The sequence below is a fragment of the Carcharodon carcharias genome, chromosome 11 (genome assembly GCF_017639515.1).
Source record: "Carcharodon carcharias isolate sCarCar2 chromosome 11, sCarCar2.pri, whole genome shotgun sequence".
Taxonomy (NCBI): Eukaryota; Metazoa; Chordata; class Chondrichthyes; order Lamniformes; family Lamnidae; genus Carcharodon; species Carcharodon carcharias.
In genome coordinates, this window is record NC_054477.1 from 45,726,508 (window position 1) to 45,753,683 (window position 27,176).

The 27,176-nt window shown below is 39.1% G+C and overlaps 1 protein-coding gene across 2 annotated transcripts; it reads left to right on the plus strand.

The window, feature by feature from the left end:
- The first annotated feature begins 1,133 nt into the window (after positions 1-1,133).
- Positions 1,134-27,152, plus strand: katnal1 (katanin p60 subunit A-like 1). Of its 2 annotated transcripts, XM_041199811.1 has the most exons (11): positions 1,134-1,193; positions 3,335-3,510; positions 7,068-7,231; positions 10,933-11,098; positions 17,126-17,253; positions 17,337-17,442; positions 20,902-21,060; positions 22,005-22,131; positions 22,983-23,117; positions 23,435-23,561; positions 23,989-27,152. In XM_041199811.1, exons 2-11 carry the CDS (start codon positions 3,349-3,351, stop codon positions 24,185-24,187), a joined length of 1,473 nt encoding a protein of 490 aa, XP_041055745.1. In that variant the 5' UTR covers positions 1,134-1,193; positions 3,335-3,348; the 3' UTR covers positions 24,188-27,152. The 2 variants fall into 2 exon arrangements, with proteins under 2 accessions (XP_041055745.1, XP_041055746.1); XM_041199812.1 differs by lacking the exon at positions 22,983-23,117.
- The last annotated feature ends 24 nt before the right edge of the window (positions 27,153-27,176 follow it).

Below are 27,176 nucleotides of genomic sequence, written 5' to 3' on the forward strand. Positions count from 1 at the left end.
ATTTCAAATTAAAAGAAAATGTGTTTTGTCCAACATACAGGATTTTAATTTTAAAAAAATAAATGCCCTCAAACCTATCCACAATAAATCCATGGTAGAAGAACTTAATACTAAAATATTTTATTCATACAATGATAAATGTTAAGGGCCATGGCACACTTTTATCACAGCTGGCAATGTTTTACTTAAGAATTATTGTATTACTGCCAGTCTTCTATATTTGATGCAAAAACTCTGGGGTTGATATTAACCTCCCCCCTGAGAAATGTATCCCCAACCCACTGTTTATATGTATGCTGCCATGTTTGGCAGTAAGTTGCATGTATGTGTTAGTGGAGAATTTCATTACAATATTAAAATCAGGCATCCACAGTGCATTTGGGAATCTGATTTAAGGTTAACAGCTGCTGACTGGGTTTCCCAGGGTTTAGGAATCCAATGGAGATCTGAGACAATCAATGGCTGCTGGGCGGGAATCAAAAGAAAAACTAATTCAACAGGATGTCTTCATCATAGGTTTTAATTGTATACTTTAATTATGTTTAGTTGCAGGGGAAACAGATGGGTTCTTATGAAAATCCAGTTGTTCAGGGAAATCAGCCTTCAGGGGGGGAAATCTGTCATCCTAATCCGGTCTGGTTTACATGTAGCTCCAGACCCATCCTAATTTGGTTGACTGTTAACTGCCCTCCAAAATGGCATAGCAAGCCACTCAGTAGTAGATAGGTCATTGCCACCTGCTCAAGGGCAATTAGGGATGGACACTAAAAGTTGCCTTGCCAGCAATGCTCACGTCCCAAGAATACATTTTTAAAATCCTAACTGAGTAGAGAAAGCATAAGAGTTGCAAGAGGTGGCTGGGGGGAGGGATTTTTCTGCTTGTATTTTTTTTTAATTGTGCAAAAATTACAAAGGAATGAGGTCTGAGGACAGATTCCTTGCCCACACAGTGCCTGTCGGCCCCCGCCCATGGGGTGACCTTCTGCAGGAAAAGGATTTATCTATGTTCGAAAAGTCCGCCCGCGCCTCATCCCAGTTCGCCCGTTGATTGGTCGGTTGGTGATTGTGACGTGTGGTAGGGCTCCACAGCTCACGCTGCCAATGGTAACCGCCCAGCGGCCGGCTTCCACGCCTCGCCCCGCCCCGCCCCGCCCCAGCCAGGACAACAGAGGCTGAGAGCAACGGCACCGCAGGTAAAAGGACATAATGGCACCCTGACGGCCTGGGGCTGTAGTCTCTGCTCAGGCCAGTTCGGTGCCCGTATTATTCTCCAGCGCGAGCTGTCCGAGTTGCGTCCGCCTCCTTCGGCGAGGCCTAGTAGTCATCGCCACCACCCTTCGCAGGTCGGCAGTGGCCGGGGCGCCGAGCCTGCTGCCGGGGATTGTAGTCCGGCTGAGGGGAGGGGGTTGAGGAGTGGGTCCTCCTACAGAGAAACCGAGCGGCCGACTGGGGAGGGGCTGATATCGTGAAACTAGTCACTAATTGGCAACTAATTCAATCTCTGCACAACAAAATGTAGGAAAGGGGTTTGAGTCCGAGATTATGCCGACCCGAGGTTTGAGGCTTTCGCGTGTTTTCCTGGGGTCTGGACGGTTGTCCTGGGAGACGCGATGCTTTCAAGGACTCACCAGTCAAATACAGTCTCGGGTTTCAAAAAGCAGGGCAGCACTGGATTACATGTGAAGCTGAGCTCTTATAGATACAAGCGGAATCTCTTCTTCATTTCTATGAAGGGTGGCCAGGCAACGAAATTTTATTTCTTAAATTTTCTACTCATGCATACGTATGAAAATAGTGAATTCCTCTGCATTTAACCGATTGGCTGGGCATTCAGTAAGTTCCTTTGTCCACGAATGAATTTAATTCACGAGCAATTAAAAGACAATAGTTCAAAACTCAACAGTCCTAATAATGTCAAAACATTTTCCTCAAGGGCAACACAGCTCTTCTTTGTTTATTTAACTGCATACTGTGCAATATATATTTTAAATTTTTGTTTCTAGGCATACCTTAATTTACCAATTTCATTAATGTCAGGTACATATAGGATGTAAGCAGTTTCTAGTTCTACCATTGATAAATTGACAGTAACATGCATGCCTTTGGAATAATTTAGTCCGGAGATAACATTGTACTTCAGGCCAGTCTTTTACCATCTGTAAACTTGAGGTCACCCGGAACTCTGTTCCTGTGTCCTAACTTGCACCAAGTACATTAACCCTTCACCCTATGCTGATCTACATTGGTTGTTGGCTGTTGAACAAGGCTTGATTTTAAAATTGTCATCTTGTTTTCAAATTCCTCCATGGCCTCACCCTTCCATTTCTCTATAATCTCCAGGCTCACAACCCTCAAATATCTGTATTTTTCTGTAGCCACTTGCAAGTCCCCGATTTTAATATCTCTACCATTGCTGAGCTGTCAAGACTCAAAGGTGTCAAGTCTCTAATTGCCTCCTTAAACCTCTCTGCCTGTCTTTCCTCCATTAAGACTCCTTAAAACCTATATATTTGACCATTTTTTGTCATCTGCCCTCATATCTCCTTGTGTGACTGTCAAATCTTTTTGTTTGATAACATTCCTATAATGTGCCTTGTGCTGTTTTACTATGTTAAATGTGCTTAAAAAGTTGTTGTTGGTAATATATTCTTTAAATGGGCAGAGATGCCAGAAAAAAACACATGGTTATGCCTCATAGGCTCAAACATTATTACTGTATTTTTACTTGTGCTGACACAGTCAAGCTAACATGAGATTTAAGAAGTCATGGAGTTACGAAATATAGAGTGAATAAGGAAAACTATTTTCTTGTCTGGAAGTCAGTGAGCAGGTTGGTATCATCAATTTTGAAATTACGACGAAGAGTGAGATAAAAGGTTAGGAGATTTTTTTGCACAGGACATTGTTAGAGTGTGGATGGAATGCTTCTGAATGGAAAGTGATTGAGGCTGAAACCAATGCATTTCTAAAGAGTAAATTTGATAAATATTTAAAGCAAAGGAAGATGCCCAGTTACAGGAAGTGAAGGGTATGATGTGATTAATTTTAGATTGTTCTAACAGAGCTGATAGAGATGGACTGAATTTCCTCTTGCTGTGTTGTAAACATCTATAGTTCTAAGAATGCTGTAATCAATCAACATATTGTTGAGTGAAGTACTCTGAAGCTTGTCCACATTAAGAAAAAAACAATTAATCAAAAATACATCTTGTAACAATTGGAATTGTCAAGCATTCAAAACTTTTTAACTTTAGTGGGACTAGCAGTTTTTTGATTTTGTGCAGATACATGGATTCCAAAGCATGTTCAATACTGTAATATTTTAATCTTTCAGGAGCGTGGAGCACCATGAGTTTGGCAGAAATTTATGATAATGTGAAAAAAGGGAGGGAATATGCCCTTCTAGGAAACTATGATTCTTCAATGGTTTACTACCAGGGAGTGATCCAGCAGATTCAAAAGCACAGTCAGTCAATCAGAGATCCATCATTAAAGGTCAAATGGCAGCAGGTATGATGATTTCCAGTACCAAATTTTCTGTTCATCCTGTACTTTAATAGGATTCTTATTTATACATTTGCTATAGCCATGAGTTGAAACTGTTTGTCTCCAGATGGTTCTTGAATTTTAATTTTTGTTCCCTACTAAATAATACACTATATCTCTTTCTAATAAGATTGATATGGGTCTTCTTTTCCAATTGCTTCATATGTTGTAATGTTACGACCCCAGCTGATAATGCTGGGCAAGTCATCCCAGAATGAAACCTGGCTTGATAAATGCTAACTTTTAATTTTATTTTTTGAAACCATGGAGAACAGTTGCTGAACAAATTCATAGGTGTCTGCTGATGAACTTTTAACACACAGGATAAAACATATTAAACAAGAAAAATGAACTATGTTATACAGACTAAAAGGTTGGAAAGATTTCAATACAAATACACAAGAAAATTATTCAACTATAAACTTTTCCTTCACCCCTGCTATATCTTAACAGGCACATACGCGTTTGTAAAGATAATACAATTTACAGTATCTACCTTATTACTCTAATATTCAGGGTAAGCATGCAGTGCATCTGAATTAACAGGCAAAGTGTGGTCAAACATCCCAACCCCATAACAAATGACAGATGTCACCAAAACAGATTCCATGGATTTCTCATCAACCCACCCGGATGCTCGTCACACCGTGATCCAACAGGTCTCACTGAAACTCTGTCTTTCTCACAAGGTTTTCTAATCTCCACATTTGAAGAACTCACCTGGAATTCTCTCCCAAAAGTCACTCTTACTTGGATGGTTTCAACCAGGATTAACCTCTATGGTTTAAATCTTGCCTTCTGAGACTCTTTTCTCCTGGATCACCACATACACTCAAGGTTCATCTTCCAAGCACAATTTTAGATCTTTGGCTTTTCCAAACAGAACACCACTGCTCTAAAGGCCTTTAGTAAGGAGTCGCCAACCTTCAGCTGCCTCCTTGGATCTGCAGGCTTCTCTCAAACCCACTTTGTTTCAAGTATGCTCTCTGCGGTGCTTTCTCTCTAATTTGGAGCCTATTGCTCTGCTCCTTTTTCTCAGTTTTACTTAACCGGATCTGTTTCTGACCTCTGTCCTTGTCCTTTACCTGGGACCTGTTTCCACTCTCTGGTTTGGGACCTTCTCCCTGACCCCTCACCCTCCCTGTGTCCTGCTCCCTGGGATGACATCTCTGCAATAGCACTCCTCTTCAGATCACCTGACCTGCAGTTTCGCGCTGTGTCACTTTTCTTCTTTTTCTTCTCCTTTTCTCCCGCGCATGCTCTCAGGACGGATTACCGGCCTAAAGAGCTAAAAGAATGAATTGCCCATGTGCGCAGGCCTGGTTCCTGCCTGAAGACAAGAAAAGCCACTAACTGCGCATGTGCAGCTGTTCTCCAGCCGGCACATATGCAGCAAACATGAAAACGAAGAAAAACTCTAACTATGCAAGTGTGGCCAATTCATTGCCAACGCATGTGCAGATGTCCCAATGCCTGCTGGGAACTAGTCTTCCTGAACTCCAACTCCGATTTAAACTTAAGGTAAATTCCACCCCCCCCCCCCCACTTTTTCATCACAGTAATACAACGTTGATAGGTTCATGCTAAAATACAAAGAGATTAATTAAATTGGACATGGAGAAGGATAGAAATCCAGATGGGGAAAGCAAGATAGAATTTTACTTAAAGAAATGGGGAAGGAGAGTATAGAAGACATTGGTAAACTAGGAAGAGAATTGGACACTAAATATGGGACCAGTTATTATCATTGTATCCTACTTTAACGCTTCACCTTTTGTGGATCTGCTGTTGCATGGTTTCACTCATACCTGTCCCATGCTGTGAGCACACCTCCCAGAATGACTTCTCATCCCACCTCCGCAGTGACCTCTGTAGTCCTCAAGGATCCACTTTGTGCCGCCTCCTTTATCCTCATCTAGATGCTGCTCTTTTCTAACATTATTTGGAGGTCAGCTTCCATGTTTACGCAGAAAACACTCACCTATTTCCCTTGATTACCATGCCGCGTCTACCTTTTAAAGTTGCCTGTATAACATTAAATCATGATAAATTTAAAAATTCTTAAATTGAACATCAAGAGGAACAATGCTATATATTTTTGACCATGCCTTATATTTTGCTTCCCAGCACTGACTTCTTCATCCTTCCTGACCCATATGTTCTGGCTAAATTAGAGCATCAAGATTCCATATGTTCTATCTGACCCAGGGCAGTTGATTTCAAGCCTTACAATCTATCCACTACCAAGTCTATACTTCCACAAGCAAAAACCTGCACTGGGAAGGCAGAGGGGTTTGTGGAGAGTGAAACCTGGGCAGCTAAAGGCACAGCTCCCAGTGGTGGGTTGGGTGTTGCAGAACAAGCCAAAGAGAGAGGAAAGATGTATTCGGTGGGTGGGAGAGGCATTAGGAGATCAGGCGCCAATGTAAGCCAGTGAAAATGAGCTGATAGACAAATGGGACTTGGTGTGGAATAAGACAAGGGCAGGGGAATTTAAGTACTGGGATTCGTGGAGGGTGGAGGCCAGTTGGAAGAGCATTGGTTTTTGTCCGTCGGTGACAAAAGCTGGATTGAGTATTTCAGCAACAGATGGCCAGAAGTGGGGGTGGATGTGGGCAATGCCACTGAGGTGGAGATAGATAAAAGTAGGCTGTCTTTGTGATGGATAGTATGGGATCAGAAGTTCAGTTCAGAGTTAAATAGGGTATCTTGGAATGTTTTATCCGCTATATTCTATCCCTGAAAAAAGTGAGCTTTTGATGTTTTAGGAGGATTGCATAGAGAAATAGGCTGCTTTTAGTATATGGTGTGATCTTTAATGGCACTACAAAATAAACCTTTTAAGATAAAGACTCTAGCAAAAAAATTAACATCCTCCCCAACGTGCTCTATGCCTTGATATGGGGAGTGCTTCAACAAAAGGAACAGTTTACCTGTGATGCCTGATTGGATTGTTCATTTGTGGTGATCCTGCCTTTTACTTGTTGATCAAGTACAAAGTCAGTAGGATAAAAATTTGGAGCAGGCATTCTGATCAATTTTCTTCTCCAAAGATTAGAAATATGGAAAGCAATTGTAAAGATTAGAAATATGGAAAGCAATTGTAATGATTCAGTGTTGGTTAAAATGAACTAGTTTGGCACAAGCCAGACTTCAAAGCTGGCATTTAATTGGTCTGAATGCCAGCTATACATCATTTATCTTCTAGCCTATGAGGAGACCATGGAATTCTGTTCACTTGAAAAATACCATCTTTTTTCCAGTTTTTTTTTGGCTTGCCTCACTTTTTTCTGTTTGGATGTGACTTTTGAGATTTATTTTAATAGGTAATTTGCATTATTGTATCATTTCTAGGTTTTCCAAGATAATAGGCAAGGAATGGTTTCCATTTAAATGTTCCCAGATCATTTTCAACTACAGTTAGAAAAATCTACTGTTTGAGGAGGTCAAAAAACAGGTCTCAAAGGAATTCTGTCACAGAAATAATGAACAGAAGAGTATTGCTGTGATTTCTTTTCCAGGTTCGTCAAGACTTAGTCGAAGAGTATGAGCAGGTCAAAGGTATTGTTAACACTTTGGAAAGTTTTAGAGTAGAGAAACCTCCAACTGATTTCTCTGCACCTCAGCAAGATGAATCTTCCAGAGATCCTGGTATTTGGCCACCGCCTATTCCCGTTGAACACCGGTTTGTACAGTTGATACTGAATATTAGTTTTGTAAAATTGAGTTTTGAGTATGAGTTCTCTCTTTCTGTTAGTTAACACTACTTAAAATCTATGTCTAACATCAGTTAGCTGTATGTATGATGATGCAAAGCATTAACTTTAAGACAATGGCAGTAAAGCTCCAACGTTGCTATACCAGCTAATTTGTGCTTAGTGGTGGGCAAATGATATAAAAAGTAGGAGAAGGAATAGGCCATATCATCCAACGAGGCTGCTCCACCATTTAATAAGATCATGGCTGAATTACATCAACTCCACTTTCCCACTCTATCTCCTATCCTATGATTCCCTTAGCACCCAAAAATTTATTGATCTTGTTCTTAAAAATATTCATCGACTGAGCACCCACTGCCCTCTGGGATAGAGAATTATGAAGATTTACAACTTGAATGGAAAAATTTCTTCTCATCACAGTTGTAATTGGCTGATCCTTTATCATGAGACTATGACCTCTAGTCGGGGGAAACAACCTTGGCAGTATGTATCCTGTCAAACCCTGTAAGAATTTTATATGTTTCAATGAGATAATCTCTCATTCTTCTAAACTCCTGGGAATATTCTGCTCTTGGACAGCTCCCTCATCCAGGAATAATTTAGTAAACCTTCATTGCACCCTGTCTAGGGCAAGTATATCTTTTCTTGGTAAAGGGGACCAAAACTGTAAATAGTACTCTAGACATGGTCTCAACAAAGCCCTTTATAATTGTAGTAAGGTTTCTTCATTCTTATACACAAATCCTTTTGCAATAAATGTTAACATACCACTTGTGTTGCTGTACCTGTGTTAACTTTCTGTGATACATGTACAAGGGCACTTAAATCTCTCTGCATACCAATATTTACTAATCTCTCACTTTAAAAAAAAAATGCTGCTTTTCCAAAGTGGATAACTTCCTTTTCACCATATACACATCTGCCACCTTGCCCAATTACTTAATCAGTCTGTATCCCTTTGCAGTTTCTTTGCCACTTTCGCAGCTTACTTACATAGCTTTGCATCATCAACAAAGTCTGATATATTACACTTGCTCTTCTCATCTAATACATTGGTATAGATTGTAAACAGCTGAGGTCCAAGTACTTATCTTTGCGGCATTCCGCTAGACACATCTGCAATCCTGAAAATGACTCTCTTGTTCTTAACTCTCGCTTTTCTGCCTGTCAACTAATCCTCAAACTTGTGTGACACACACTTGTGTGGCATCTTTTGGAATGTCTTTTAAAAATCTAAACATACCATATCCACTGGTTCCCCCTTAACTACCCTGCTAGTTGCACTCAAATCCTGCACCAAAATTCTGGAGGTGACCATTAACCAGAAACCTAACTGCACCAGCCATGTAAATACTGTGGGTACAAGAGCAGTTCAACTTGGAATTCTGCAGCAGGTAATTCACTTCCTAACTCCCTACAGTCATCCACCATCTACAAGACACAAGTTAGAAATGTGATAGAATGCACCCCAATTGCCTGGATGAGTGTAGCTTCAACAAAACTCAAGAAGTTTGACACCATTCAAGACACAGCAGTCCATTTTATCAGCACCCCATCCACACTTAAAACACGAACTCCTACAAGATATACTGCAGCAACATGCCAAGACTTCGACAGCATGTTCCAAACCCCGATCTCTATCTGGAAGCGCAAAGGTAATAGAAGCGCAGGACCACCTGCAAATTCCCCTCCAAATCTTTCACTATCCTGACTTGGAGTAGTATCGCCATTCCTTCATTCATGCTGAGTCAAAAGCCTAGAACCCCCTTCCTGTAGGCTTACCTACACCGTGTGGACTGCAGCGGTTCAAGGCAGTGGCTCACCACCTTGAGGGCAGTTAGAGATGGGCAATAAATACCTACTTGCCAGCAATGCTCACGCCCCATGAATGAATAAAAAATAGATTTGTCAAACTATTTCCCACTCAGGTTTGAGGATTGATTGATGGGCGGAAAAGCAAGAGTATGAACAAAAGAGTCATTTTCGGGATTGCACATGTGCTTAGTGGAATGCTGCAAAGATCAGAACTTGGACCTCAGCTGTTTACAATCTATATCAATGTATTAGACGAGAGGAGCAAGTGTAATATATCAGACTTTGTTGATAATGCAAAGCTATGTAAGGAAGTAAGCTGTGAAAATGACAAAGAAACTGCAAAGAGATACAGGTTGGCTGTGCCTAATTTTGTGATTTTTCACTTTACTGTTATGTTCCCATGACCTTAGTATTGGACTCTAGCATTTTCCCTACTGCTGACGTCAGGGTAACTGGCCAATATTGTGCCATTCACACCTCCTGTTTGCTTCTTTACTTGCCCTATTACAATCCCTTTGGCCTTGCCACCATCAACTTTTGTCATTTAATCTTTCCTATCTTCTACCCTATCACAGACATTTTGTTTTTTTCCCACTTTTGTCATCCCCCCCCCCCCGTTCCTCACCTTTGATGTGCTTGAAAACTAATACATTTCGAATTTTTCTAGGTCTGATGAAAGATCATTGACCTGAAACATTTATTCTGTTTTTCTCTCCACAGATGATGTCTGAGCATTTCTATTTTTATCATAGCCCATAGATTGCTGTTTTTTCTCTCTCTCTCTTTTGAAAAGTGGAGGTTCATTTGCCACCTTCCAATCCATGGGGGCCATTCTAGAATCTAGAAAATTCTGCAAGATTCTAACCAGTACCAACAATTGTCTTTACAGCCACCTTGGATACTTAGCAGCTTTTAATCACATTTATTTCCATACTTTTTCTTTAATAATAATTTCTTTATGTTCCTCACTCTCATTAGATATTAGGTTCTCCAAAATTTTCAATATATTATGTCCTTTACTGTGAAGATTAATTCTTGCCTTATAAGTATGATTTTAGATTAAAGTAGTTCTAGTGTAATAGAAAATGGAGCAAATATCAGACTGCAGATTGAAATTGGTAATTCTTCTGATTTAGAGGCTACGGTAGTTAATTACACAGTACTGTTGAAAGGTTGGCCGTTTTGTCCAAGAGAAATGAAAATGGTTTCTAAGCTCAAGCCATTGCCCTACAGACATTGGTGATGGGTTTTTTTGGTTGTCAGGTGTCAAAATTAAATGTAACTATCAGATGGTCCAAGGATTACAGTTTACATCTGATTTATCAGCTTGCCTCAGTGGTAGCCCCTTGCATTTGATTTGTAAGATTGTTGGTTCATGCCCCAATTTTGAGTAAATAATTTATGATGACACTTCAGGGTGGTACTGAGGGAGTGCTGCATTATTACATGAGCCATTACATGGATATGACATTAAACTGAAGTCCAGGTGAAGGCAAAAGATCTAATAACATTTGTTTGGAAAATATTTTTGAAACAAATTTATTGAGAATGTTTTTACATTTAAAGACCTAGAATTAAATAGCACATTTTTATATTGAGTGGAGTTTTAAATATTGTTTTAAAAGAATAATTTAGTATGAATTTACAGTTTACTTATGGATGTCAAATTTAATTGCGTTAACAATAAAGTTGCTGATTTTTTTGGAAAAAATATTTATGATCAATAATTTCATTTTTCAGTCAGGCCTCTTGGAAAGATTCAGTTGGCGCTGATCGCTTAGCTTATTCTTCTGGCATCACCTGACAGGAGCATGACTGTTCCCCTAACACAGTGTCACATTGAATTTTACAGAGCTCCTTTGATGAAGCGGCAGAATCGTGAGGTTAAGCCTGTGCGAAAAGAATCACCAGTTGTCCAGGCACGAGGTCTTGTGGGTCGAGGTCAGCAAGCTGGTAGAGTTGAAAAATCTAGCAGCAAGCATAGCAGTGATTCCAGAGCAAGAGGAAAAGATGACAAGGTATGCATTTGGTGCTGCTTGTTAATTATGCAACTGTGAAACTTGTTATTTTCACTCAGAAGCAGGATGGCAGGTTATGTTCTAATAAGTTTAGATATTAGAACTATTAAACCATATGCTTATTCAAAAACTACGTACTTTGCATTGTTTTCATTATACTGTTGATCTTTCTAAGAAAGTGGTAGCCTGTTCTTCAGCTATGTTCCAGGAGATTTTCTTATTTGTTCTTGGGATGTGGGCATTGCCGACAAGGCGAACATTCATTGTCCATCCCTCATTATCTTTGAAAAGGTGTAGGTCAGCTACCTTCTTGAACCTCTACTGCGCATGTGGTGTAGGTGCACTCACAGTGCTGTTAGAGAGGGAGTTCCAAGATTTTGACATAGCAAAGGTGAAGAAATAGCGATGTGGTTCCAAGTCAGGGTGGTGTGTGAGAGCAAGGGGAACTTACAGGTGGTGCTGTTGCCATTTACTGGCTGCCCTTGTCCTTCTAGGTGGTAGAGTCATGGGTTTGGAAGATGCTGTCAGAGAAGCTTTGCACCTTGTATGTATACACAACAGGCATGGTGTGCCGGTGGTAGAGGGATTAAATGTTTAAGTTGCTGCATGTGTTGCCAATCAAATGGGCTGCTTTGCCCTGGACGATGTCAGGTTTCTTAAGTGTTGTTAAAGTCACATTCATTCAGGCAATTGGAGGGTATTCCATCACACTCCTGACTTGTGCCTCATCGATAGTGGAAAAACTTTGGGGTGTTAGGAGGTGAGTTACTTGTTGCAGGATACTTAGCCGCTGAGCTGCTCTTGTAGCCACAGTATTTGTATGGCTAGTTTAAGTCTTTGGGTATTAGTGATCCCCAGGATCAGGTTTAGAGTTTAGAATTCAGCAAAGGAGGACCAAGAGATTGATTAAGAGGGGGAAAAAATAGAGTAAGCTTGCATGGAACATCAAAAAGGACTGCAAAGCTTCTATTAGTATGTAAGAAGAAAAAGATCAGTGGAGACAAATGGAGGTCCCCTACTGTCCAATATGGGAGAATTTATAATAGAGAATAAGGATATGGCAGACCAATTAAACAACTCCTTTAGTTCTGTCTTCATGAATGAAGACACAAATAACTTCCCAAAAATACTAGGGAACCAAAGGTCTAGTGAGAAGGAGGAATTGAAGGAAATTAGTATTACTAAAAAAAAATGCTGAAGAAATTAATGAAACTGAAAGCTGATAAACCCCCAGGGCCTGATAATCTATATCCCAGGGTACCAAAGGAGATGGCCATGAAAATAGTGGATGCATTGGTTGTCATTTTCCAAAATTCTGTAGATTTTGGAACAGTCTTGGCATATTGGACGGTGGCAAATGTAACCCCACTATTTTAAAAAAGGAGAGAGGGAAAAAACAAGGAATTACAGACCGGTTCGCCTAACATCAGTGGTAGGGAAAATGCTAGAGTCTATTATAAAGGATGTGATAACAGGACACTTAGAAAATATCAGTGGAATTAGACAAAGTCAACATGGATTTCTGAAAGGGAAATCATGTTTGACAAACCTACAGGAGTTTTTTGGGGATGTAACTAGCAGAATAGATAAGGGAGAGCTAGTGGATGTGGTGTATTTGGATTTTCAGAAAGCTTTTGATAAAGCCTGACATAAGAGATTAGTCTGCAAAATTAAAGCACGTGGGTTTGGGGGTAATATGTTGGCATGGATTGAGAATTGGTTATCAAACAAGAAACAGTGAATAGGAATAAATGGGTCTCTTTTGGAGTGGCAGGCAGTGACCAGTGGGGTACCACAGCGCTCAGTGCTTGGGCCCCAGCTGTTCACAATGTATATCAATGATTTAGATGAGGGAACCAAATGTAATATTTCCAAGTTTGCTGATGACACAAAACTGGGTGGGAATGTGAGTGGTGAGGAGGGTGCTAAGAGGCTTCAAAGCAATTTAGACAAGTTGAGTGAGACAAGTTACATGGCAGATGTAGTATAATTTGGATAAGTGTGAAGTTATCCATTTTGGTATGAAAAACAGAATGGCAAAGTATTATTTTAAATGGTGATAGACTGTGAAACATTGATGTACAAAGGGACCTGGGTGTCCTTGTACACCAGCCATTGAAAGCAAGCATGCAGGCCCAGCAAGCAGTTAAGGCAATTAGTATATTGGCCTTCATTGTGAGAGGACCTGAGTACAGTAGCAAGGATGTCTTACTGCAGCTGTACAGGGCCTTGGTGAGACCACACCTGGAGTATTGTGTGCAGTTTTGATGTCCTTACCTAAGAAAGGATACACTTGCAATAGAGGGAGTGCCGCGAAGGTTAGCCAGACTGATTCTTGGGATGGCAAGCTTGTCATATGAGGAGAGATTGGGCCAACTAGGCCTGTATTCACTGGAGTTTAAAAGAATGAGCGGTTCTCATTGAAACGTATAAAATTCTGATAGGGCTGGACAGACTGGGTGCAGGGATGATGTTTCCTCTGGCTGGGGAGTCCAGAACAAAGGGTCACAAACTGAGGATATGGGGTAGGTCATTTAGGACTGAGATGAGGAGAAACTTTCTTCACTCAGAGGGTTGTGAACCTGTGAAATTCTCTACCACAGAGGGCTGTGGAGGCCTAGTCACTGAATATATTTAAGAAGGAAGTAGATTTCTAGACTCAAGACATCAAGGGGTACGAGGAGAGAATGAGAGTATGGCGTTGAGATAGAGGATCAGCCATGATCATATTGAATGCCGGAGCAGGCTCGAATGGCCAAATGACCTTATCCTTCTATTATTCTATGTTTCTGGTGTTGGGAATTCAGCAATGGTAACACTCTTGAATGGCAAGAGGAAATGTTAAACTCTTTAGTTGGAGATTGTCATTACCTGGCACTTGTGTGGCATGAATGTTACTTCATATCCCTGATCTGGGAAGAAGAACGTCTGCTGGGAGAATCTCAGGAATGCTGTGATCAAGACTGTATTTAAGAAGGTAACTACGGAGCAGTGTACTGATACCTGCGCAGGGAAGATTGTTGCAAGGATCCTCCTCAACCACCACCTTCCAATGACCGAGGAGCTTCTGCCAGAGTCGCAATGGGGTTTTCGTCCATCGATAGGTGCCACAGACATGATGTTCACTGCGTGGAAAATTTACAAAAGTGCAAGGAACAACACCAACCGCTTTGCATGGCCTTTTTCAGCCTCTCAAAAGCCTTTGACCCTGTCAACTGCAAAGGCTTATGGAATATCCTCCTCAAATTTGGCTACCCTAAGAAATTTGTCACCATTCTCTGCCTACTCAATGATGACATGCAAGCTGTGATCCTCACCAAAGGAACCACCACAAATCCTACCTCTGTGTAGAGTGGGGTCAAACAAGGCTGTGTCATTGTACCAACTCTTTTCTCCATCTTCCTCGCTGCAATGTTGCACCTCACCTCCAGCAAATTATCCACAGACATGGAGATAATTTACAGAACAGACAAGAAACTGTTCAACCTACTCCATCGCCAGTCTAAAACCACTCCAGCCTTGGTCATAGAGTTTCAGTATGCAGGTGATGCTTGTGTGTGTGCTCGCTCAGAAACTGAGCTCCAGTTGACCCCTCCTCCGATGCATATGAGAAAATGGGCATTTCACTAAATGCCTGAAGAACTAAGGTCTTCTTTGAACCAGCCCTCTCAGCAGAACACGGTCCCTGTTAATTAAGGTTAGCCATGAGATCCTGGAAAATGTGGACCATTTTCCGTATCTTGGGAGCCTCCTCTTGACGAAGGGAGACATAGATGACAAAATTCATCATTGTCTTCAGTGTGCCAGCTCAGCCTTCAGCCTGCTGAGGAAAAGTGTATTTGAGGACCAGAATCTCAAACCTAAGAAGGACCGCAGTGATTCTCGCACTCCTATAAGCTTCAGACACTTGGACAACATACAGCAGGCACATCAAAGCACTGGAGAAGTACCATAAGTAGTGCCTTTGCAAGATCCTCCAAATCATGTGGCAAAAAAGGCAGTCCAACAACAGCATCCTCTCCCGAGCATCAAAGTGCTATTCACTCAAAACCAGCTCTGCTGGGCAGGACACATAATTTGTATGCCTGACACCAGACTTCGAAGTAACTGCTCTAGAACTCAATTGCAGTAGGAAACTCCCAGGAGGACAGCCGAAACGCATCAAAGCATCCCTGAAGAGCGCAAATTTCCCTGCTACTCATGAGAGTCCCTGGCTTATGACCCCTTAGAACTAAGGGGTCTCTAGTTCTAGTCTCTTTCATAAGGGGAAATATCCTCCCAGCATCCATCCTGGCAAGCCCTCTCAGGATCTTTTATGTATCAATAAGATCACCTCTCGGTTTTCTAAACTCCAATCAATACAGGCCCAACCTGTCCTCATATGGATAACCCCTTTATCCCAGGAATCAGTCAGATGAACCTGTATATATGTGGCCTCACCAATGCTTTGCACAATTCTAGCAAAACTTTCCGACTTTTATATTCCATTCCCCTTGCAATAAGCCACAAAATTCCAACTGCCTTCCTAATCGCTAGCTGTACCTGCATACTAACTTCTTGTGATTCATTTACCACGACACCCAGATTCCTCCGTACCACAGAGTTCTGCAATCTCTTTCCATTTAAGTAATACACTGCTTCTCTATTCTTCCTACTAAAATGGACAAGTTCACTTTTTCCCACATTATACTTCATCTGACAAATTTGTGCCCACCCACTTAACCTATCTCATCCTTTTGCAGACTCCTTATGTCCTCCTCAGTTTACTTTCTTACCTATCTTGGTGTCATTAGCAAATTTAGCAACCTCACATTTGGCCCTTTCATCCAAGTCATTCATATAGATTATAAATAGTTGAGGCCCTAGCACTGATCCCTGTGGCACTCCACTAATTACAGCTTGCCAACCCGAAAATAGCCTCTTTATCCCTACTGTCTGCTTCCTGTTAGCTAACTAATCCTCATTCACGATATGTTATCCCCTACACCGTGAGCTCTTATTTTATGTGGTAACCTTTTCATGTTGTACCTTTATCAAATACCTTTTGGAAATCCAAGTACACCCCATCTACAGGCCCCCTTTATCCATGTTACTTGTGATTTTCTCAAAGAATAAATTAGCCAAACATGATTTCTCTTTCACAAAACCTTGTTGTGAAAGGGAAATCATATGAGCAGAATCGTTTTTAAAAATCATAAACTTATGCAGTAAAGTCTAATGAGTGACCTTTTTAAGCAAAAATCATAAATTAATACATATTTTTATGCATCAGAATGGTGTTAAAGAGACTTTAAACAGTTTCAAAAGTGAGATCATTCCCACAGTCAATTTAAAAGTTGAAATGCTTTCCAGTACCTGTGTTCATGGCAGTTTGGATTTTTAAAATTATTCATGAAGAGACTTCAGAGAAGGGTCTTTATGCCTGGAAACACCAGCCCTAAAATGTTGTAGTGAAAATACTTTGTTACTCATAGGCAATCAGCCAAAATTCTTGCCAGTGCTATTTCTTACCGTGTAATCTTAAGGTCAATGAGTGCAATAGCAAAACCTCCAGGGCAGCACAAAATGGCTCCCGCTACTTATGAATTTATGCATTACAATGCCTGTGCAATGGTGGCAAGCATTGACAGCTTTGCTGTGATATTAGCACAGGAAAATGCGGGCCATTAATTTTTGGTTACTTTGTTAGTGGGAACCAAACATTAAAAGTTGTCCTATATTAAAATATTTTACAATTTCAAATTCTCAATACCCTTCAGATGGCTATTAATTTCCCATCCCTCAGCTTAAAAGAAAGATAAATGATGACCTTCTAATGTTCTGGCATTCTAAGTGGCAAAGGGTTGGGCTACTCCATTTTAGTGTTTTCATGCTCACCACTTGCTTTTCAAAGGGTGGGACTAGAATGAGACAGTATCTGCCGCCTTATATGAGCTTTGAAAATCCACTTGGTATTTTTGTATGCCTACTACTGACAAACGGTAATGATAATACAGTATTAATAGTCTCCTGTCATCTTCACTACAGGGCAGAAGAAATCCGCAGGAAGCGGCAGGAGATGCAGATGGCAAAAGATTTGATGGAACTGGCTATGATAAGGACTTAGTTGATGTTCTGGAGAGAGATATTATTTCCAGGAATCCCAATGTCCATTGGTATTATGTTTAATACTAAGGTTTTAAAAATACTCAGGCTTTGGTCATGGGTGCAAGGCTTAGCATGTTCATTTTCTGTTCAGGGATGATATAGCTGATTTAGAAGATGCTAAGAGACTTTTGAGAGAAGCTGTAGTGCTACCCATGTGGATGCCTGACTTCTTCAAGGGAATAAGGCGACCCTGGAAGGTAGGAATTAGTCTTTTTGTTGAGATCTTGATAGAATCGTAGGCCATTTGACCTGTTACAACTATGCCAACCCTTTGAAAGAGCTGTCCAATTCAACTTCTCCCCATAATTCGGCATCTTCATCATCATCATGAACACGTTGAATTGCCTTTTCAAAGTTCTTATGGAATCTGATTCCACCACCTTTTCAGGTAGTGTGTTCCAGATCTCAACCATATGTGAAGAAATTTCCCCTTATTTCCTCTAGTTATTTGGCTAGTTACTTTAAATCTGAGGTCTACCAGCTCTGGTTATTGGCCCTCTTGCCAGAAGAAATAGTTTCTCCCTGATCAAAACACCTCATAACTTAAAATACCCTGATTAGGGCTCCCCCTTTAACCTTCTCTGCTCAAAGGAGAACAGTCTCAGCTTCCCCAATTTCTCCATCTAACTGATGTCCCTCATTCCTATTATCCTGGGTTAAATCTCCTCTCTACCCACTTCAGATCTTTGACATGTGTATGTGCCCAGAATTAACACAATCCTCTGGCTGAGGTCTAACCTGAGAGTTGTGAAGGTTTAGCATAATTTCCTTGTTTTTGTATTAAATGCCTCTTTGCTAAGCCTCTTTGTTTTCTTAATGATTAAATTGTCCTGCCATCTTCAACATGCACTCCCCAGTTCTTGCACTTGTCCTCAAAACAGTACCATTTACCATGGAAAGCTGCCTTTCCATGTTATTTATACTTTAGTTTTTAACTTCATGTCCTCCACATTCATTATTGTGTGTTAAATGTGGACCAATGGCAATGTAAGAAGAGGAACTTTAAGAATACTACACATAAAATTAACCTCCCAAAGTAAAACAGATGCGATTTAAACCCAGTATTGTGTTACTGCCTGGTAACTGTTTCTAGTTTCCTTCCTTTATTCTTGTGGCAACCAACCTGAGATCAAGTTGTCATTAGTGCGAAGAGGAAGAGTACTGATGGACTGAGCCCAATACCTGTTAGGCATAAAACATTACTGCTTGTTTAAGTCCAATCCTACACAACCTCGCTGCCCGAAACCTGATTATTTAAATTTTTATAAGAAGAAAGTTCTGTGCTTCCTTTACCACCAGAAGAACGTGTGATTAGATGACCCTTTCTGGGATAAGAATTTCTGTAAAATGTATTATAATTATTCTTTTTAAATCAGTATTGCTTACTTGTACCGGTTAATGGGCATATTTATTCAGTAGTTTGAGTAGAAAGGTTCCTATTTTTCAGATTCTTCTAATATGAGCATAATTTTTTTTAAACCTACAAATTCTTTGTCAATGTTATCATGTAATTCTACAATTTTAATATATATGCCTTCTAAAAAGATTATTTCTAGGAAAAGATCGAGACCATTCAAACCCTCCAGTCTGTTCTGCCAATTATTAGATCATGACTGATCTTTACACAACTCGATTTGCCTGTTTTTCTTCTAAATCTTTGATATTCTTGCCTAATGAAATTCGGATTCTTCTAAATTTCAGTTGATTCAGCATCCACAGCTTTTGAGGGAGAAAGTTCCGCTAGCCTTTGTGTGTAAAAATGCCTCCTAGCTTTATCACTAAATGGATTCGCTTTAAGTTTAAACTAAAGCCCCTGAGTTCTGGATTCACCCATTAGAGGAACTTGGATGGCACTTTAAAAGGGAAAGAAAGGGACTTGCATTTGTATAGTGCCTTTCACGACCTCAATGTCCCAAAGCTCTTTTTGGCAATTAAGTACTTTTAAAGTGTAGTTATTATTGTAGGAAATGTGGCAGCCAACGTGGACACAGCAAACTCCCACAGACAGCAATGTGATAATGACCAGTTAAATTTTTGTGATATTGATTGAGGGATACACAGTGGCAAGAATGCCAGGGACAGCTCTGCTTCAAAATAGTGCCATGGGATCTTTTGTGTCTGGCTGAGAGAGCTGAAGGAACTTCAGTTTAATATCTAACCTGACAGATGGCACCTCCAACAGTGCAGCATTCCCTCAGCACTGCACTGGAGTGTCAACCTAGATTTTTGTGCTTAAGTCCTGGAGTGGGACTTGAACCCATGACCTCCTGACTCAAAGGTGAAAATGCTATCCAAGGAGCCATAGCTTAGTAAATAAATTGGTCTTTTAAATAAATAGGTCTTAAAAAAATTATGTGCACTATTACTGGTTTTTTTAAATGTTTGAGTTGCCATGGTATAGTGGCTTCTGTCCTTGAGGTAGAAATGAGTGTGTTGCATGTGCTTTTTGGACACAACAATGTGATTACTAATTTAGTGGTGGGATTGCCATTAGATTGAAGGAAATTTCTGTCTGCCTAAATTGACTGATTATTGTAATCAAGTTACTAAAAGCACTTAATTTGACTTGAACATGATGGTTAGAAAGAATGAGATTTTTTTTTACCTTTCAGTGGGAAAGGTGAGGAGGGGAGAGGAAGAATGGGACCAGTGGGAGGAGAGTAGTATTTGTTCTAAAGTATGTATGTGCACAGCCGTACAGTAATCTGGAATGCACTGTCCATTGAAGTAAACAGGCCACTCAAATTTGTGGAAGTTCAGTGATGTTTAAAATGTAAGCTGCCCATGGTCAAGATAGTAGTGCTCAGGGGAGTTTGTAACCTACCCAGTAGAAAGAAAAATTAGAGGGAACATTGACGGGGACCACATTTTAATAAATATATGGATAGAAGGAGCAAGCGGTGTATGGTTGTCTTTTTACTTCCAGACAGTGTGAAAAGCACTGAGAGAAGTTGGGATTGCTTCCAAGTATGCAGTGTACTTGTGCAATTTCACTTTTTGGACCAACAGGTGGAATATTTTTCAAAACCCTCTGTGAAAGGCAGTGGCATGGAGCTGTACATATGCGTTTACTAAGCTGTACCATTTTGACTGAGCAACTTAGCTTTGGCATTGCTGTGCGCCACAGTACTGTCCACGTGCAATTCTTTGGTGGTTAGACAAATAGAAAGAATATTCGATTACTTATATGGGTATATTTTTCCTCCATTGTGTGAAAGAAGCTCATCACTCCTGTATAATCCTTCTAGCTGGCTTGGAGCTTTTTGACTTCATTGTTGCATTTGAAATTTCTTGCTGTTACTTTGCATCTCAGTGTTGGCCCCTCCGGGCAAACAAGTAAAGGTATGGCCTTAATTGAGGAAAGATCACCCTGGCACAATTTCTTCTAAGGGTTAGTGTCCCCAGGGTTTCCACCTCCCTAAAGGGCGAAGGACAAGGGACGATTAACATACCTTGTTTGTATGTAGAGGCTGCACTTTCAAAATACAAGGAAGACCTAGTAGGGAATCAAGTATTACTTGGGGCTGGAGATTAAACAAATAATTGTGAACACTGACACCTTGCATTCAAGAGTATAATGAGCTAGGAAAGAAAATGGTACTGTTGAATAGAATTTAACGTAAACTTCTATTGATATTCTGCATTACGTATTCCAGGGTGTCTTAATGGTTGGACCACCAGGCACAGGTAAAACCATGCTAGCTAAGGCTGTGGCTACAGAGTGTGGTACAACTTTCTTTAATGTGTCCTCTTCCACACTAACTTCCAAGTACAGAGGAGAGTCTGAAAAGTTGGTTCGTTTGTTATTTGAAATGGTAAGTAAAATTGCTTTTTACTTTTATCTATTTTGTTCCTTGCTGCTGTTAATGAATAACAAGTTTAATTGAATGTAGTTTTTTCATACTAAGGAAAAGCAGGGTTAGACACAAATAGCTAAATTATACTCTCTTCCACCACCCCTAATCCCTTGAACCCACCCCCAACCACCACCACATCCACACACACTTTCCATCCATCCCCAAGCACAAAAATGTGAGGAAAGTATCCATCCACACTTCTGTGATTATATATGGTGGAAACTGATATAGCACCTAAGAAAGTTATGTTGCCTCTTTCATGATTATTTTGAATGCAAACTTCTGAGTGCAAACCTGTCCTATTTATTTGGTAAGCAGGTAGTTCCATGCAGCTACAAGCCGAGCTTTCCTTTGTGCTCAGGACAGAACGAGGAAATCAGCCCAAAAAAAGTTTTTTAATTTTAGCTGGCTGGGAAATCCATGCAAGTGACTAGCTTTGCCGTGCCCTATCCCATAGCTTTGATCAATTATTCTCCCAATGGAAAACGTTGGCACAAAATAGCTCAAAGCAATAAATTGGAAATGAGCAGAATTTGAAAACAAAACTGAATTCTAGACAGCCTGAATAAATGTGCGACTAATTCATTTAATACTGAAAATATGCTTAATATTCAAAAGATTACTCACTCACATAAGTGGTGCCACCTTATCGAAGATTGATCATTTTGTTTCAGCTTGGCTCAGTTTGTAGTACTTATGCCTCTGCAAAAGTTGTGTTCAAGCTTCAGTCTCGAGCTTGAGGGGATAAGTTAGGCTGATACTCAAATGTAGTGTCAAGGGAGTGCTACACTAGCAGGGATCATGTCCTTTGGGTGAGAATGGTAAGCCTGTTAAAATGGATGCGTAAGATTTTTTTATATATATATAACATTCTGTATACTAAGATTTTTCTCTTCCTTCAGGCCCGATTTTATGCTCCAACAACTATTTTTATAGATGAAATAGATTCAATCTGTAGTCGCAGGGGCACATCTGATGAGCATGAAGCCAGCCGTAGAGTAAAGTCTGAGCTACTTATTCAGATGGATGGTATGTTTGCTCTTTCTGTAAAAAGCATCAGTAAATTTATTGTGCATAATATTTAAATGTTATCTTTTAGCATCATTACTACATCTTCCATCTTCTAAAGTAGTCCTACCTGCCCAGATATATAAATTTGTCTATATGCTCAGCTTTGTCTCCATTTTATAGTAATTTTACTACTGTTCTGTCCTCTGGACACAACTATAATGCTAATATTTATGGCATATCATTTACATATTATGTCTATTAACCCCTGGAGTTAGGATAACAGTTACAAATTACTGCCCTTCTAATGGCATAAGTTAGGCAAGTTTTGCAATTATCATCATATCCCATTCTTGACTTGAAAGGCCTATTCTATGCTGGTGTATGCCTTAACTGTTGCAATTCAAATTTATTTTAAGTCTGCCAAATGCTGTGGTTCTGATTGTGGTTACTGTAAAAGGGAGGGAAGAAGGGCAGTGGAAGAATTTGCATTGGATTCATTGCATGGAAATTCAGCTGGTGTTTATGTTTATCTTACTAAACTGTGACGAACGAATGACTTAGTTTTTTTTTAATCCCATTCCGCTACCTGAACACCAGGTTCATTGATTAACTTAACACTGATAAGTTATCAACTGTTTTGGAGCACAGTTATGTGGAAAAAGTGACAAATGAGGTAGCTTGGATGTACATTAAAACAGATCTAATATGCGTGCACACTTGTTATTGCTGTCACCGAAGAAAAATCTAAACTATTTGATAGATGAGCCTAGCTTAGTTTAAACTCAATTTGCTTTATTTCTGGAAGACCAAGATATTGAAAAACATTTTCCATAACACTCGTTCAAAACGTTTAATGTTATTTATTGCAGGTGTAGGGGGTGCTTCAGATAATGAGGATCCCTCCAAAATGGTTATGGTATTGGCTGCCACAAATTTCCCATGGGATATAGATGAAGCTTTGAGGAGGAGACTGGAAAAAAGGGTATACATTTCTTTGCCTACAGGTACAGCTCCTTGAATGCTACTAATGGCATATTTGAAGTGTAGTGTCTTTTGTGAATATATATAACATATATGTTCAGTATACTTTTAGTTACTTGATATTTGAAGCCATTTCTTCTTTTCAGTAATGAGACAATTCAGTTTGTGATTGTTTTATAATTGGTGCATGAATAACTGAAGGTATAGTCTATTATCTAAAGCCAATGCCTGAGCTTTATTAACAAACAATGTAAAAGTATTTTCTGTTTCAATTACATTCTGGAATTACTTTGTAATTTGTTGCTGTTTTAAAAGCAAAGTCATTTTCTGTTATTAACAGCAAGTGGGAGGGCAGAACTGCTGAAAATAAATCTCCGAGGAGTAGATGTTGCTCTAGGTGTTGACGTTACAATTATTGCTGAGAAGATGGAAGGTTATTCTGGCGCAGACATCACAAACGTTTGCAGGCAAGGATTTTCAACCAAACTAAGATAAAACGGTGGTCCAACGGGTGGCCTAGTAACTTTAGAAACATGGTGATGTGCCCCATTCAGAAGATAAGTTTGAATCCCAGCATTAACAATCAAACACATATCCATTGAAATTAACTTCAACACTAACTTGCATTGATGTAGCACCTTAATGTGGGAAATATTCTAAGACACTTCACAGGAATGTAATTAGACAAAGGAGTGTTCACAGAGCAACAGATTGATGTGCCTAGTAGGTGGAAGGAAATTAATAGTTGGATCATGTCCATTGATCATGGAAAGGTCAATATCCAAGCTGATGGAAAGTACAGTAGTGGGGTGAAGGAAGAATCTGATGATTAAATGGAAATTTGGACTTTTTAAAAATAAATTTGTCTATGATTACTGTTTTAACTGTTTTTAGAGATGCTTCCATGATGGCAATGCGGCGTCGAATTCAAGGCCTGTCACCAGAAGAAATCAAAGCCTTGTCCAAAGAGGAGTTACAAATGCCTGTAACCATGGATGACTTTGAGCTGTCTCTAAAGAAAATTTCCAAATCAGTTTCTGCTTCAGATCTTGAAAAGTATGCAACGTGGATGGCCGAGTTTGGTTCAGTGTAATTTATTGCAGTAGTGTACCTCAATATGGAAGGTATTGAGTAATATATATTGTGTGAAGTCATAGGATATGAAGATTATTTTTGCAAATTTGGTTCTTAATAGACAATACATTATCAATTTAAGCCTTGAGAATCAAATTTACATCAATCCTGACTCATTACATGAAAATTGAAGCACTTTAATGCATTAATAAACTAATCTGACATATTAGGTAAAAGAGGAAGCTATTTCAAATCATTTGATGTGTTGACCTGCTGGTAAGAAAATAGGATACCAACCCTTGCCCCCTTGTTTATTATTGGTCAAATTATTACTTAGCATTTCACTGACAAAGCTGTGCTGCATATTGAAAATATCTAATTTCCTGCCCTACCCATATTTATTGCCAGATACATTCTACAACTCTATATACTCCTTTGTTAGATGCTTCAAATTTATAAAATTGTTAACAGCCATATAGTGCAATACAGTAATAGAGCCACTTGGTTTGGGTACCAAATTCAAAAGAAACCATGTTACTTAACTGCACAATCTTATAGGGCCATGTGTTCAACAACCAACGTTTCATAGTTTGCAAAATACTAGCTAGCTATCTGTCCAATGGCAGAATATTTTAGAAGTTGCAATGATTTTTTTAAAATTAAAAATTCCTCTTTTTAAGTAGCTTGATATGGACACTTACCAAAATTCAGATATGCACTAATTGGGATGAGTGCCGTGTCTAACAGTCAAGTAGCCCTCTTGAGCACATGATATAATTTGAAATACAGTTTTACTGACAGTATATTTTCACAATTGTTAATACTTCTTTGAAAAGATTTTTTTCACAGAACAAAAGGACTGAAATATCTCAAATTTTAAAATTTTCTTAACTTCAGTATGGTGTGAGGTTATCTGATTTGTCCAACATAAAATTTGTCTTCCATTTCAGTACCCAGACCATTCATGTTAATAAGTAAATGTTACACTATTTGAATTTTTAAAAATCTATTCAAAATTGCACATTTCAAATTGCAGAGCCTCATCAAGGTACAGCCATCTATTAGCTCTAAAACCCTAATACCAGGTTGCATATCTCAGGCATGTTAGCATAAACTGCTGAGCACCTATGTGAATTTTTTAATAAAGAAAATCAACTGAGAAAACAATCAACACTACCCAAATCTATTGGATATCTTCCAAAGCATCGCTTTGTTTTTCCCTTGACATTTGGGTTATAACTTGTGCCATGCAGCATGCCATTACGTTGATTGATTGTTTATGTCCACCCTCTTATTGCAAGCCCTTATCCCCATTTTCAGTTGCCTGTCTAGACTTAGAGACTAATATTGGCTACTCTCCTACCAAAGGTATAATTTTTTTGTTTTGATAAGGGACTTAAAAGCACATAATCGGTACTTGTGTGCAACAGTTTTTAATCTTTGGAGCTATTTGGTTCTCTTCTTGGAACTAATCATTTTACTTTCAAATGCACTGTTATTATAAGGATAAGTTAATCAATTAACACAAGACTTGCTAATTTATGAATAATTCCAAAACAGTTTCAAATGTCATCAGTACTGTCTTGGTGCAGTAAATGCAAACAGGAAATTTATTTCTGACTTGTTATATAGTGCAGGAAGCAAACTAGTTTTTAAATTAAATTTGCTTGTCATACGGCTACAATATAGGGGCAGATGTGAACAGCCCTATTAACACACAGCTCATTAGTATATCTGTATACCTAGTAACAATATAGAAAGCTAATTGAGATTCAACCCATCCTTGGATGCACAGTGCAATGCATTGGAACATCAGTGTTTGCGGAACAATTTAAAATTTTCCATTCTTTTACTATGTATGATGAAGAAGCATGAGTGGGCAGGTATATCTTGTATCATTCTCAAGCTTGGTATGTTCTATAAGCCAATTGATTTTTTTTTCCAACATTGAGACTAATATATAAAAGTGTCATTTTGGCTCTGCTGAATAGTGCTAACTCAGTATTACATGTTTAGTTATGGTTATGAGCATTCTTTTAGTACTTGCACTTTTTGTAACAAAAACTTTATAGAAAAAGAGATGCTAATGTTTTATGTCATTTTTATATTGAGTCCTCATAAAAGCGTTACATGTACTGTTTTGGTAATAAGCAATTGTATTACTTATTTGAGCATATTATTTATAGGGTTTTTTTGCTGTTATGGAAGAGTTCTAAATAAAATTTCTTCTTTAGTTTTTGTGAAATCTCTAATAATAGGATAATTCTGTTCAACCTGTTTAGTAAACCTACACTTTAATTATTAATGGCTTTTGGATTTTTAAAAAATAACTGTTTAACGATATAACTTGTATTTTATGAAAGAAGAAAGAATTTGCATTTATAAAGCATCTTTCATATTCTCAGATCCCAAAATGCTTCACAATTAATTAGGTATAGCCATTTGTTGCATAAGCCAAGGCAGCAGCTAATTTGTGCATATCAGTGTGTCTTAACAGCAATGCAATAAATCACCACTTAATTTGTTTTGATATTGGTTGAAAGACAGATGTTGGCCAAGAGATGTTCAGAGACCAAATCATTCTCCAAAATGTAAGTGTGACAATTGCAATATAATGTTACCAGTGTTAACTGGTAAGCCACTGTACTACATATGCCATGATTATCGCATTGCTGTTTGTGGGAACATACTGTGCAGAAATTGATATATTTCCTAAGTTACATCAGTAATAGACTGCCATTCAAAAGTATTTCATTGGCTATAAAATGCTTTGGACATCCTGTGTTCTTGGAAGATCTTATATAAATGCAAGTTCATCTTTTTAAAGTTAGTCACTGAGCTGTACCTGCAAAGTACTTCAAAGATCATTGTGCTAACCTATGATGTATGAGATAGTAAAATGAATCTATTATCTGTGTGTCATTTCAGAATAGGATGTGCATTTATATCATTTGGAGTAAATCATAGGTTAATACTGTGGAAAATTTGGCTTTCAATTATTCAATTTC

Excerpts from the sequence above, each read along its gene's own strand:
- katnal1 (XM_041199811.1), top strand. The coding sequence starts at position 3,349 with ATGAGTTTGGCAGAAATTTATGATAATGTGAAAAAAGGGAGGGAATAT. Across the intron at positions 17,443-20,901 it reads GAATAAGGCGACCCTGGAAG|GGTGTCTTAATGGTTGGACC; the intron begins GTAGGAATTAGT and ends TACGTATTCCAG. Across the intron at positions 23,118-23,434 it reads ATACATTTCTTTGCCTACAG|CAAGTGGGAGGGCAGAACTG; the intron begins GTACAGCTCCTT and ends TGTTATTAACAG.